The sequence below is a fragment of the Aquarana catesbeiana genome, linkage group LG02 (genome assembly GCF_042186555.1).
Source record: "Aquarana catesbeiana isolate 2022-GZ linkage group LG02, ASM4218655v1, whole genome shotgun sequence".
Classification (NCBI taxonomy): Eukaryota; Metazoa; Chordata; class Amphibia; order Anura; family Ranidae; genus Aquarana; species Aquarana catesbeiana.
Window position 1 is genome coordinate 630,917,172 of NC_133325.1, and position 12,235 is coordinate 630,929,406.

Consider the following 12,235-nt stretch of genomic DNA (forward strand, 5'->3'; position numbering starts at 1 on the left):
GGATTGTAGGATTTAGTGGTTAGACAAGGCTGAAGGTTTATTTAATTTCAACTCTTATTTTTTGTTACTTTACATTATTGCGCAGCAGTTAGCACTGCAGATATATATATAGATATAGATCTAGATCTATATCTAGATCTAGATTATATCTATAGCTATCTATAGATATATCTATAGATATATAGATATATCTATAGATATATGTATATAGATATATATATCTATATATATATATATAGATATATATAGGCGTTGTATATCGCCACACCAAAATCTGTGTCCGTAGTGCATGTTCAAAACTTAATACCATAAATAACAATATGTTATTAGTTTTTTACTTCAGGAGTATATAATGAGTATAATGAGTTTGGCAATTCTAAAGAAGTGCTTAAATAATGCATTCAAATTGAACTAAACCCATTCAATTTTAGTCGACTAAAATGTACTGGAGATTTTAGTCGACTAAAATGTACTGGAGATTTTAGTCGACTAAAATACGACTAAAACTAAAACAATTTAGATGACTAAAATACGACTAAAATGGCATTTTAGTCAAAAGACTAAAATACGACAAAAACTAAAATGGTGTTTTAGTCTTTTCTTAACTAAAACGAAATCAGAATGTGATGTCAAGATTAACACTGGTCACAACTAAGTAACTACAGCTTGGAATGTATACTAGAGGTGAAACCTTCCAGTGCCACCAGCACCTCTACAGCTCTTTACTCTATCCAAAGAGGTTTAATGACAGCATACTAAATCTCTGTATCCTTATCACTAAGTACTTTGAAGAATAAATCATCTACATCCAGTGTCATATGACTAATAGTAATCATTCTTTCCAGGCCACAGCTTTAGAAATATGAAGCAGGCCAGCAGGATTGTGCCATCTGATTTTCAAAGAAATAATTTATGTAAAAGAAAACACATATGCTTGGGGGGTCTACTGATCTGTTTTTCAGTGCCTTCACTTTAGTTTTATGGATAAGGGTGGCCTAAGCTCTTTGTAATACCTTCTGGAAATTAATGTTTCCTAATTCAACTGTAATATATTTTGTGAAAGGTTGAACATTTTGATGACACCAAATACCCTGCCCTGATAAAAACCACACATAATTTGATCATCAAAAATAATGGCCCAGAATGAAAAATCTTGAGGATGAAAATACAATATGAGGGTGATTTGCTGAAGGATAAACTAGTAAAAGTAACTGCCACAATAAAAACAACACATAATTTGGTCACCAAAGGACTAGAGTTATGAACATGAGTTACGAGCAAAAAAAAAACTCAGCATAATTTTTAAATGTTATTTCCAAGCATATACTGTGTGTTCACGTTGTCCGTTAACATTATCATTAATTTTTAATATGTTTTTAAATAAGGTATTATTGGGAATACGTTTAATTGCTACACTCTAACATTCAGAAACAGAAGACAATACTGTGGTCTTACCATTACTAATTACAACAGTAAAATGCATTTCTCCAATGTAAAAATAATAAGAAAGAAAAGACATGCCCATTTGTCAAAGATGTTTCTGAAAGCAAAGTTAATTTAAACAAAGAATTTACAAGTACTCTATCAGTTCAAGTTGCTTTGAAAATCTGCCCATTTATCTTTTATGATGAGGTTTCCAATTGCAGTTTGTACCATTTTTCAAATTGGAAAGAAGTTTCATTCTCCTTTAGATATTAACAATGAAACATTTTGCAAAGCTAAAAAATATGTATTTAAAAATTAGTCTCTCTAACTTTAATTTAATGTTTAAAAAAAAAAAAACCATTGAGCAGGAAATGTTCAGAAATATGTCCTAAATAATGATTTCTAACATAGCAGTGGCACTAAAATTTATTTTTTAATAAAAAAGAAAGAAAAAAAAATGTATGCTTTCTTACCTATCTGAGCTTCTTGTATTGTTAATTTATTTTCCAAAGGCTGGAGTAACTTCGGTGGTTTATCTGTTAGTGGAGCTGAAAAAAAAAGTATAAATGTTAAACATCTTTTCATTGACATTAGATTTAGGTCCATATCCAAAATGCCTAAAATAGCACAAAAAAAATATTTGAACGGAATTTAAAAGCAAAGCTTTTTTTTTTCTAAAAGAGTGGAACATGTTAGCACCCTCTGCTAAGTTTTATTGTGGTCTGCAACTCCACAGGGCTTTATTTGCCCTGGTGGAAGAAAGTGAGAGGAAACCCTACATTTTAGAATTGTCATCATGGCATGAGGTAAGGAGGAATCTTCAGTTTGGGGATACATGTTCCAGTAAGGTTTACTTAATAATACTAGAAATAAATAAAACATTTTTATTGAACAACATAAACAATGGGAGGAAGGAATTCCAATAGAAAAACCTCTACACATTAAAAGCTCTACAATGTCTGGTACCACATCCTAGAAAAAATGTACGCCAAGTTAGGGCATGTTTTGGCAAAACATTTTTTATTATGGAATTGATGTATTGGTTTCTGTGGTGATTTTGCCTTAAAGTTCAATTTAGTATAAAAAAAGAGCATCCATGCCTTACTAAATGTACTGTTATCAATAATAGTGTCATTAATGTATTATAGACATAACTTATTGGTCTTAGATCTTAATGCAAAAAAAAAAAACCTAAATATTGTTGAAAGTGTGGATCTGATTTATTGCATGTTCAAAGTTGTCAATTCCCAGCAATGAAGAAAAATGTTTGATGTTGTATTTACTGGAGAAATAACAACCTAAGCATTGTGTTTTGTGTGTGCGTGAGTGTGTATGTGTAAATGTGCAATCCGCATTTTTTTTAAAAATAAATACTTATTCACATTTGTTACACTTTTACTGTACTTTTTCCCTTCAAATCTTCTTATATTTTTTATTGTACTAATGAGAATGGTAGAATTCCACATATGCACTTAAAATATACTTGCAGTCAGGGAGCAAAATGTATAATGCATAATAATACTATCTGTATGCTCATTAATATGCACACAGGAAAGAACATGATTTCAAGAGAGAACATTAAAGTTGATCTTATTTTACAGTTATATCAAAGAAATACCATAGCTGTCTTCCCAGCTTAAGCATTAAATAGCAGGTATCAGTGAACTCCGAGTATCAGTAAGCACAGAAATTTTTTTTACTGACTCTTAACTAGCATGAGTGTACATGCATGGACCAAAGACCATGCTTTATGAAAATTAATGAAGTTGACAGCAATCCTTCAAGATCTGCTGTATACCCAATAGTTAGTTAAGCCTAAAAATACTCTTATTATACCCATTTGGTTCTGAATATAACTCGTATTTATGGCAATGTAGATGCACACAAATGAAATGCTAAAATGAGCATGATAGTACCAACCAATCTGAGTATTGGAGTATCTCTCTCTCTTTCGATCTCTCTCTGTATATACTGTGATATATATAGGCGTTGTATATCGCCACGGCGAAATCTGTGTCTGTAGTGCATGTTCAAAACTTAATACCATAAATAACAATATGTTATTAGTTTTTTACTTCAGGAGTATATAATGAGTATAATGAGTTTGGCAATTCTAAAGAAGTGCTTAAATAATGCATTCAAATTGAACTAAACCCGTTATATATATATATATATATATATATATATATATATATATATATATATATATATATATATATATTGTAGTATATGTACACTATATTGCCAAACATATTGGGACTCCTGCCTTTACATGCAAATAAACTTTAATGGCATCCCAGTCTTAATCTGTAGGGTTCAATATTGAGTTGGTCCTTGCTTTGCAGCTATAACAGCTTCAACTTTTCTGGGAAGGCTGTCCATAAGATTTATGAGTGTGTCTATGGGAATGTTTGACTATGCTTCCAGAAACGCATTTGTGAGGTCAGGCACTGATGTTGGATGAGAAGACCTGACTCACTTAAATTCATGCAAAAGGTGTTCTATCGGGTTGAAGTCGGGACTCTGTGCAGGCCAGTCAAGTTCCTTCATCCCAAACTCGCTCATCCATGTCTTTATGGACCTTGCTTTTTGCACTGGTGTGCAGTCATGTTGGGACAGGAAAGAGCCATCCCAAACTGTTCCCACAATGTTGGGAACATGAAATTGTCCAAAATATTTTGCTATGCTGATGCCTTAAGAGTTCCCTTTACTGGAACTAAGGGGCCAATCCCAACCCCTGAAGATCAACCCCACATCATAATCCCCCTCCACCTAATGATTTGGAGGGGTGGCCCAAAACTTTTGGCAATATTGTATGGATGAGCGAGTTTGAGGTGAAGGAACTTGACTGGCCTGCACAGATTTCCTACCTCAACCCAATAGAACACCTTTGGGATGAATTAGAGCGGAGACTGTTAGCCAGGCCTTTTCGTCCAACATCAGTGCCTGACCTCACAAATGCGCTTCTGGAAGAATGGTCAGACATTCCCATAGACACACGCCTAAACCTTGTGGACAGCCTTCCCAGAAGAGTTGAAGCTGTTATAGCTGCAAAGGGTGGGCCAACTCAATATTGAATCTTACGGACTAAGAATGGGATGCCATTTAAGTTCATGTGCGTGTAAAGGCAGTTGTCCCAATACTTTTTGGTAATATAGTGTATATACTGTATATATATATATATATATATATACCATCAGTAAAGGTTACAGCATAGATAGCTTTCACTTTTTCTGCACATTGCCAACAATTTATAAAAGGATTTAGTTTAATAAGAATTAACTATTTTGTATTATTTTATAAGATTTTACTGCCCAAGTTTTACAGAGACCAAAAGTAAAATAGAATGCAGAGAAATACTGTATAACTATTATTTTATAAACTATGAGTTAGGTCTCATGTATATTTCATTTTCAATATGTATTGAGCATGTGGTATGCTTCTATTACATTTCTTGCATCACTTTGAAACAGACATTGCTTTTATCTCTATTCCCCTTCATCTCCCCAGTTCACTTCCACAGAGTGTGGTGGACATTATGTTTAAACACTAATTGGAACTTCTAGAAGCCTTCATTTAATTCAGTCTTTAAAACTTGCATCACATCCCATTGTATTTTTTTCCGTAGACCTATTGATAATTAATTGCTAAATTTAATCAGCCTATGTAAATGGACCCTGCAAAAGGTGTCAGCAGATAATATACAATGAACATCTACAAGCCTTGCATTAATATGTTACATCCTATTCCATGATCACTATGAGAACTTTTGATGATGGTGATAGCTGATATAATGCAGCTGATTTTAAGCACATATTATGCATGCCATAGATGTATTCTCTCCATCTCTGCAGGTTTCAATATGCAACCACATTAAATAGTAAAAAGACATTCCTGTAAAAGATAACTGTTAGTTCTTACTTTTCCATTGCCCATACCTTTGATATTTGCTGTGCTAAAAAGTTATGGCAACTAAAGAATCTTTAGCAATCAACACACTTCCAGACAGGCATGTACTGACCATCGGGACTACCGGGAGTTTCCCAGTGGGCAGATGGCTCAGTGGGCCGGCTTTAGAGACAGCCTGTCAAAGTAATGGCTACGCGCCTCATGCAGCCATTAATTTTAGCACCGCTGTACTGCCTATAAGAGAAATAAAGTAGAACGGCTAATGGCCAGTGAAGGGGGGCTTGGGTGGCCATCTGGGTTGGCTGGGTGGGTCTGTCCGGCTCGGGCGGGTTTGTCTGGCCGTCCAGTATGGGAGAGACCTGTCACCTGTACTGCCCATCAGCTCACTTCATAGTGTGCAACCCGGCTCAGCCTCAGCGCTGCTGCATTGCTGAAAGGCAGCCAATGGCTGTGCGGCAATGCCAGTTTCCTGAAATTCCATCCAATGAGGCTGTAGCAATATTCCTGCATGACGTTAGCCCTCCCACTTCACGCAATGATGTGAGAAGGAGGAGAAAAATACAGAGGACAATAAGTGAAATAGTAAAAGAGGTGAGTGAGGAGGAGACTTCCCTATAGCTTCCCAGTGGCGTCAGAAGGGGGGGTCACCCAGGCACATCACTGGGTGGCCCCACCCCCCTGACACCATGGAGACTTCCCTATGCTTCCCCATGGCATCAGAGGGGGACAGGGTCACCCAGGCACATCACCAGGTGGCCCCGCCCTCAGTTATATAAGAACTGTCAAAGGCGATGAAGCATCACACGGCAGGAGCCTCCCATAGAGGAGGATCGGTTGCGGATTTTTTTTTCTTTTTCGGTCCATCGCAGCGAAATAGGAGAAGATGAATGGACATCATGGGACATTTTTATTTTTTAATAAAGAATTTGTCCCCAAGTTGTGTCTTGTAATTTTTAACATTTTGACACTATTTTTGTGAAATGGTAGGGGTACATTTGTACCCCATTACCAATTCACACGGGGGAGGCCGGGATCTGGGGGTCCCCTTGTTAAAGAGGCTTCCAGATTCCGATAATCCCCCCGCCCACAGACATCCAAAACCGCAAGGGTTGTGGGGATGAGGCCCTTGTCCCCATCAACATGGGGACAAGGTGCTTTGGGGGCTACCCCAAAGCACCATCCCGATGTTGAGGGCATGTGGTCTGGTACAATTTTAGGAGAGGGGCACTCTCTCATCCCCCCTCTTTTCCTGCGGCCTGCCAGGTTGCGTGCTCGGATAGGATTCTGGTATAGATTTTGGGGGGACCCCTATGCCATTTCTTTTAATTTTGGTGCAGGGTTCCCATTAAAATCCATACCAGACCCGATTTTTGGGGGACCCCTATGCCATTTTTTTTTAAATTTGGTGCAGGGTTGCCCTTAATTTCAATATCGGACCCAAAGGGCCTGGTATGGATTTTAGGGGGACCCCCATGCAAATTTTTTTAAAATTTTGGTTCGAGGTTCCCCTTAATATTCATACCAGACCCAAAGGGCCTAGTAATGGACTGGGGCGGACCCCATGCTTTTTTTTTCAATAAGTTTTATCCATATTGCCGAGACCCGATAATTTATTACAGCCGCGATCAGTTTTATATGACAATTTTTCCTTTAGAAATGTAATTTTGCTGTGGTACTGTTCTAAACATGGGAAAAATGCACCACTTTACAGGCATACTATAGACACCCCCCCAGGCACGATATTTACATTTTTATTGTTTCACTTTAAGCATTAAAAACATCACTGCTCCTGAAAAACTGGCCATTTTTAAAACTTTTTTTGCATTAATACATGTCCCCTGGGGCAGGACCCAAGTGCCCAAACACTTTTTATGACAATACCATGCATATAAGCCTTTAAAATTAGCACTTTTGATTTCTCCCATAGACTTTTAAAGGGTGTTCAGCGGCTTTCGAATTAGCCGCGAACACCCCAAATTGTTCGCTATTCGGCAAACAGGCGAACACCCGATGTTCGAGTCGAACTTACTTTTGACTCAAATCCCTAGATTCTAGTAATAAGAACCTGAGTTCTTGCTTCAGGGCCAGGAGTTTCAGTTTGAGGGATTGGGATGGTGTCAGTTTGTTGAGGTATTCAGTGGACTCTATTTGTGAGATTACCTCGTCAATTCTCTGCATCCTCCTCTTTTCTGCCTGAGACCCCAGTGTCATCAACACCCGTCTAATGAACGTTTTATGTGCCATCCGCAGAGTTGCGGCTTTATCCACTGAACCAACATTGCAAGAAATACTCATCTATCTGACATTGAATCTTCTCTGCATAGAGAGGAGATTTCATTAGAAATGTATTAGCCCTCCAAAACTTTGTGGGTTTGGGTGAGTTACTTGAGTCAATTGTTAGACAGATAGGAGCGTGGTCCAACCACATTATCGGTTCTATAGTTGAAACTGAGATTCATTGGAGTAGTCACTTGTCAATCAGGAAGTGAAGAATAATTCATTTTCTAGGATAAAGTGGTGCATCAGGGAGGTGTGCCTCAGGTTCCTATTTGTGGTGTCAAGGTGATAATCTGGATCGATGTTGAAGTCCCTGCATAGAATTAGAGAGCCCTTTTGGGCTTTCCGGGCTTTCCTCGGTAGTTTACTTAGGAATGAAATTTGCTGTGAATTCGGGGCATATAGACAGACCGATGTGTATGGGGCTGAGTCCAGTGTGCATACCAAGATCAGATAGAGTCCGTTAGAATCTGGGATTTGTTCCACTAGTTGGAAGTCAATAGTATTTTTGACAGCTATCAAGTTCAAATAGGTTAGGCGCTGTGCGATTGGAGGGGGAGGTATGTTGCTGATTTTTGAAGGGGGTGAAGGCCCTTCAGAATTTGGGTTAGAAGTTTTGGTTAGATTTGTGCCACAGAGGTGGAATTGGACCCGGAGTGTTCCGGGAGTTTGATGTGGGTGGCGGGTCAGGAATAATTCCCCACTCATTTAGTAATGCAAGGCCAGCCTTAAGTGAGTTTATGAAAAATGATCTTCCGTTCCTGTTGATAGACAGCTTAGTTGGGTGTTCCCATTTGTACGCAATGCTGTGGTTTCGCAGGGCCTTTGTGATTGTATTCAATTGGCATCTGAGGTCCATTGTATACTTGGATAGATCCAAAAACACTTGTACATTTTCGTAGGGGTCTGGAAATTTCCCCAGGGTTCTGGACTTCATCAAAATGTGGTCTTTGATTGTATAGAAGTGTACTCTCCTAAGTATGTCTCTAGGAATCGGGTCTGGCAGGAACGAAGGTTTCGGGATGCAATGTATGAGGTCGATGACTAATTTGATCAGTATTGATAAAAGATCAGGGAGGAGTGAATGGAACAGGTCCATAGCATATTGTTTTAGCTCTAAAGATTGCACAGACTCTGGTATGCTGTGCAGCTTCAGGTTATTTCGTCTAGAGCAATCTTCCAAATCTGTGATTTTCGACCGCAGCCATTGTCTTTCTTCTTTGCCATCTTCGTTTGCATCCACTAGGTTGTTAACTGTAGTAGTGATGTCACTGACAGCATTTTCCACTAAATGCACTTGTTCCCCTAGAGATGACACTTCAGCAGAAAATTTTTGGGACAGGGAGGTAATGTCAGTGTGTAGAGATTGTTGCAGCGACACTAACATGTCTTTGAGTAAGGTGTCCATAACAGGCTGGTTGCTTGTGGGGAAGGAGGCAATGGGAGCGCACAGTGTGTTATGCATCAGTGTAGGGGACTCCCCCTGACTCACCAGGTTGCCGCTCTGATCATAGTCCAGCTTCATCCTGGCTTTAGCAGGGCTGGCACAAGGAGGGCTCGATAAAGGAGAGGGCTGGTGGGGCGATGCAGGCCCTGGAGTTTCCTCAGCCAGTGGATTATCTTCAGGGAGGTCCGTGTAGTGTCCGGAGTTACTGTGGTTGTGTGAGGCAGTGGGGGTAGGGATGCCGGTGCCATCTTTTCCTCCACCTCGTGGAGGCTTGAGAAAGAACTCTGTCAGTTTTTGAGGTTGCTGCTCCTCCTTGCACTTCCTTGTCATCCTCAGGTGGGTAAAGGAGCTTTTAGCCTGCTAATGCTGGAGGTTATGTGGCTGGAAGCGGGTCCTGGATGCTTAGATCCCCCTCAATGCTCCGGGGCTTCTCTAACAAGCATCCATTAGTGGCGCGTGCAAACCACCCCCCCCTATCATATACAAGATAACACAAGCAAAGTCACACCTGCAAAACTTACAGACTTTTTTTTATCCCAAAAGCCTACAAAAACCAGTATCCCAGTGCCTTGCCAGCCCCATAAACTCAGCCTGTAGCCTGCGAACAGACTCCATGCACACACCAACCTATACTGAGCTCCTTATAGGCCCTTGGATAAGTTTCCCATCCTATACACCCACAGTCACAGCCCTGCTAGAACTGTACACAAATTAAGGACACAGCTGCAGATTTAGTATCCAGCTTTATAAAAAAAAATGTTGGTGATTTTTAAGGTCACATGATTAGAATGCCTGCCTTTGCCTTCTGGCATTTAGAAGCTCCTTAAGGTCTGGGAGGCAGCGGCAGGAAGGGGTTAAAGACCATATTAGGTCTGATGGTGGATGCTAGTAAAATGTCTTTGGTGACTGTCCAAAGGGGATGAACAACTAGGAAGAGGGATAACAATAAATGTACATGTCCTACCCCTGCTTGTGGAGGTGGGTGAGGAGGTGGTTGTGTGGGGTGTCAATGATAAGTGACTAAGCCACTGTAAAAATGTTCTTGCAAAGTGCCACTTCCCTTGTAAAATTTGACTTTAGTAAATCAGCTCCACTATCTAAAAATGTCTTAAGCTTGAATAGATCTTATAAATCCACCTGTAGGAAAACCCTCACTCAACAAGAAAATATCTCTTTATTTCTCTTTATTGAGTGTCAGCTAGTGTCCGATTGTCTGCCGCAATATCACAGTCCCGCTAAAAGTTGCTGATTACCGCCATTACTAGCGTAACAAAAAAATCCATAAATATATCCCATAGTTTGTAGACGCTATAGCGTTTATGTAAACCTATCGATATACACTTATACCAAAAACATGTAGCAGAATACATATTGGCCTATATTTATGAAGACATTTCATTTATTTATTTTTTTATTGGATGTGTTTATAGCAGAAAAAAAATGCAGTGGTGATCAAAAACCACCAAAAGAAAGCTCTGTTTGTGGGAAAAAAAAATTACATAAATGATATTTAGGTATAGTGTCGCACGACCGCACAATTGTCAGTTAAATTAATGTAGTGCCGTATCGCAGAAAATGACCTGGTCATGAAAGGGGGTAGATCTTCCGGAGGCCAAGTGTTTAAAAACTTGTTTATTTATGACAGGGCCTTTTTATGTACATTACCAATCTTGTTTTGATCTGTTTGTTAATTGCTTCATTACACTAGTACCATAATTGTTCTATGTATTTTGTAAATCAAAATAGTAAATAATAGTACATACTGTATAAAAGGGGGTGTGTGATAATGTGAGATACATTTAAAATGTGTCTTATCAATAGAATTATTTTCCCGTTAAATGGGTATAGTAACCCGACTGAAAATAGTTGTTAGTTTTATTTTTAAAAGTTTTAAATCTAAAATAGAAATTATTAGGAAAAATGACTGTAAGGAGTTTTCAGTTTTATTTATAAATTGTTTATATGTGCTATAGAAATCAATTAGTGAAATAAGATTAGTTAATCCCTGTCCTGATCAGTGTGCATAAAGTTGCTGAGTCGAGAATATGACATTGCCAATAATAGAATATAATAGCTACAAAAATAACTTAACCATGGAATAGAGTGTTACAGAAATAGAGTGATACAGAAATAACAAACATAGTTGGAGGATGAATAATAAACCTAATACTTTTCTTTTTTATTTTAGAAATATAGGTTAATTGTGTAAAAATAACACACAGGGCATCCTAAACACATAGAAATGTGATTACAGCTTGTGCTTGCACACATTTTGTGTTTATTATTGAAGTACTAAACAGTTTTAGCTGCCAAATGTTTTGTCAATATCTTTAACAAGTCTTATGATTCAAATATTGTACCTCTACCACACTGCATATTCAGGGTTGATTCTGTTTTACAGATTCCCATGTCACCTCTCCACCTCTAGCCTGCTTATAAGATATCGAACTAGTACTGTCATCTTAGTCCAATTAGCAGCTAGATGACTCAGCAGTCTGTTAACTTTACCAGAAAATAGTAAAGCAAAATTTTTGTGATATTTTGTGATTTTTTTTTTTGTCTATACCTGAAAAGTACTATAAAATGGTCTGAATTGTAGTCTTTTTCTTTCATGCTTTAGACATCTATTATATAGTCCTTTTCATGCCTTCTGTCAGTTAGACATTGGTCAGTGTGTTTTTTGTTTTTACTATCACTGTCTATGTTGCTTTATGTATAATTTTATATTCAAAATACTGTATTAACTACTTGTTTTCATACATTATGCTATGCAAATGCAGCTAATATTATTATAGACACAAACTAGTTAATAGATTTTAGTTCAATATGAACATATCTTTAAAGTTTGACTTGCTCATTGGATGGTACACATCATCAACCTGGTTACTTCCTTTAAAGCAAAAATCTAGTACGGATGTCCCTACTGTTAGCTATGCTACCAATGGTACACAGCTCAAGGCGATTTTACTATGCAAGCCCCACCAAAACATCAAAGGAAGGGTAACTTGTACATCTACCTCATACAGTGCTGGGACAAGGGCTGGGCTGGAGGGACAGCTGCCCTGGGCCCAAAGAAGCAAGGGGGCAAAGAATAGACATAGATTGGTACACCCATTCTATGGCATGCATTAACAGTGGCGGAGGGGGGGCACAATTCTGGATCCTTTCCCTGGACGC

General features: G+C 38.3%; 1 protein-coding gene across 1 annotated transcript in view; it reads right to left on the minus strand.

Annotated features, from left to right (window-relative positions):
- IL1RAPL1 (interleukin 1 receptor accessory protein like 1) overlaps positions 1–12,235 on the minus strand; it is a 2,301,818-nt gene that overhangs the window by 491,286 nt on the left and 1,798,297 nt on the right. The window contains exon 6 of the mRNA XM_073616428.1: positions 1,899–1,973. Within this exon, the coding sequence (XP_073472529.1) occupies positions 1,899–1,973 (75 nt within the window). The remainder of the gene's footprint in view (positions 1–1,898; positions 1,974–12,235) is intronic.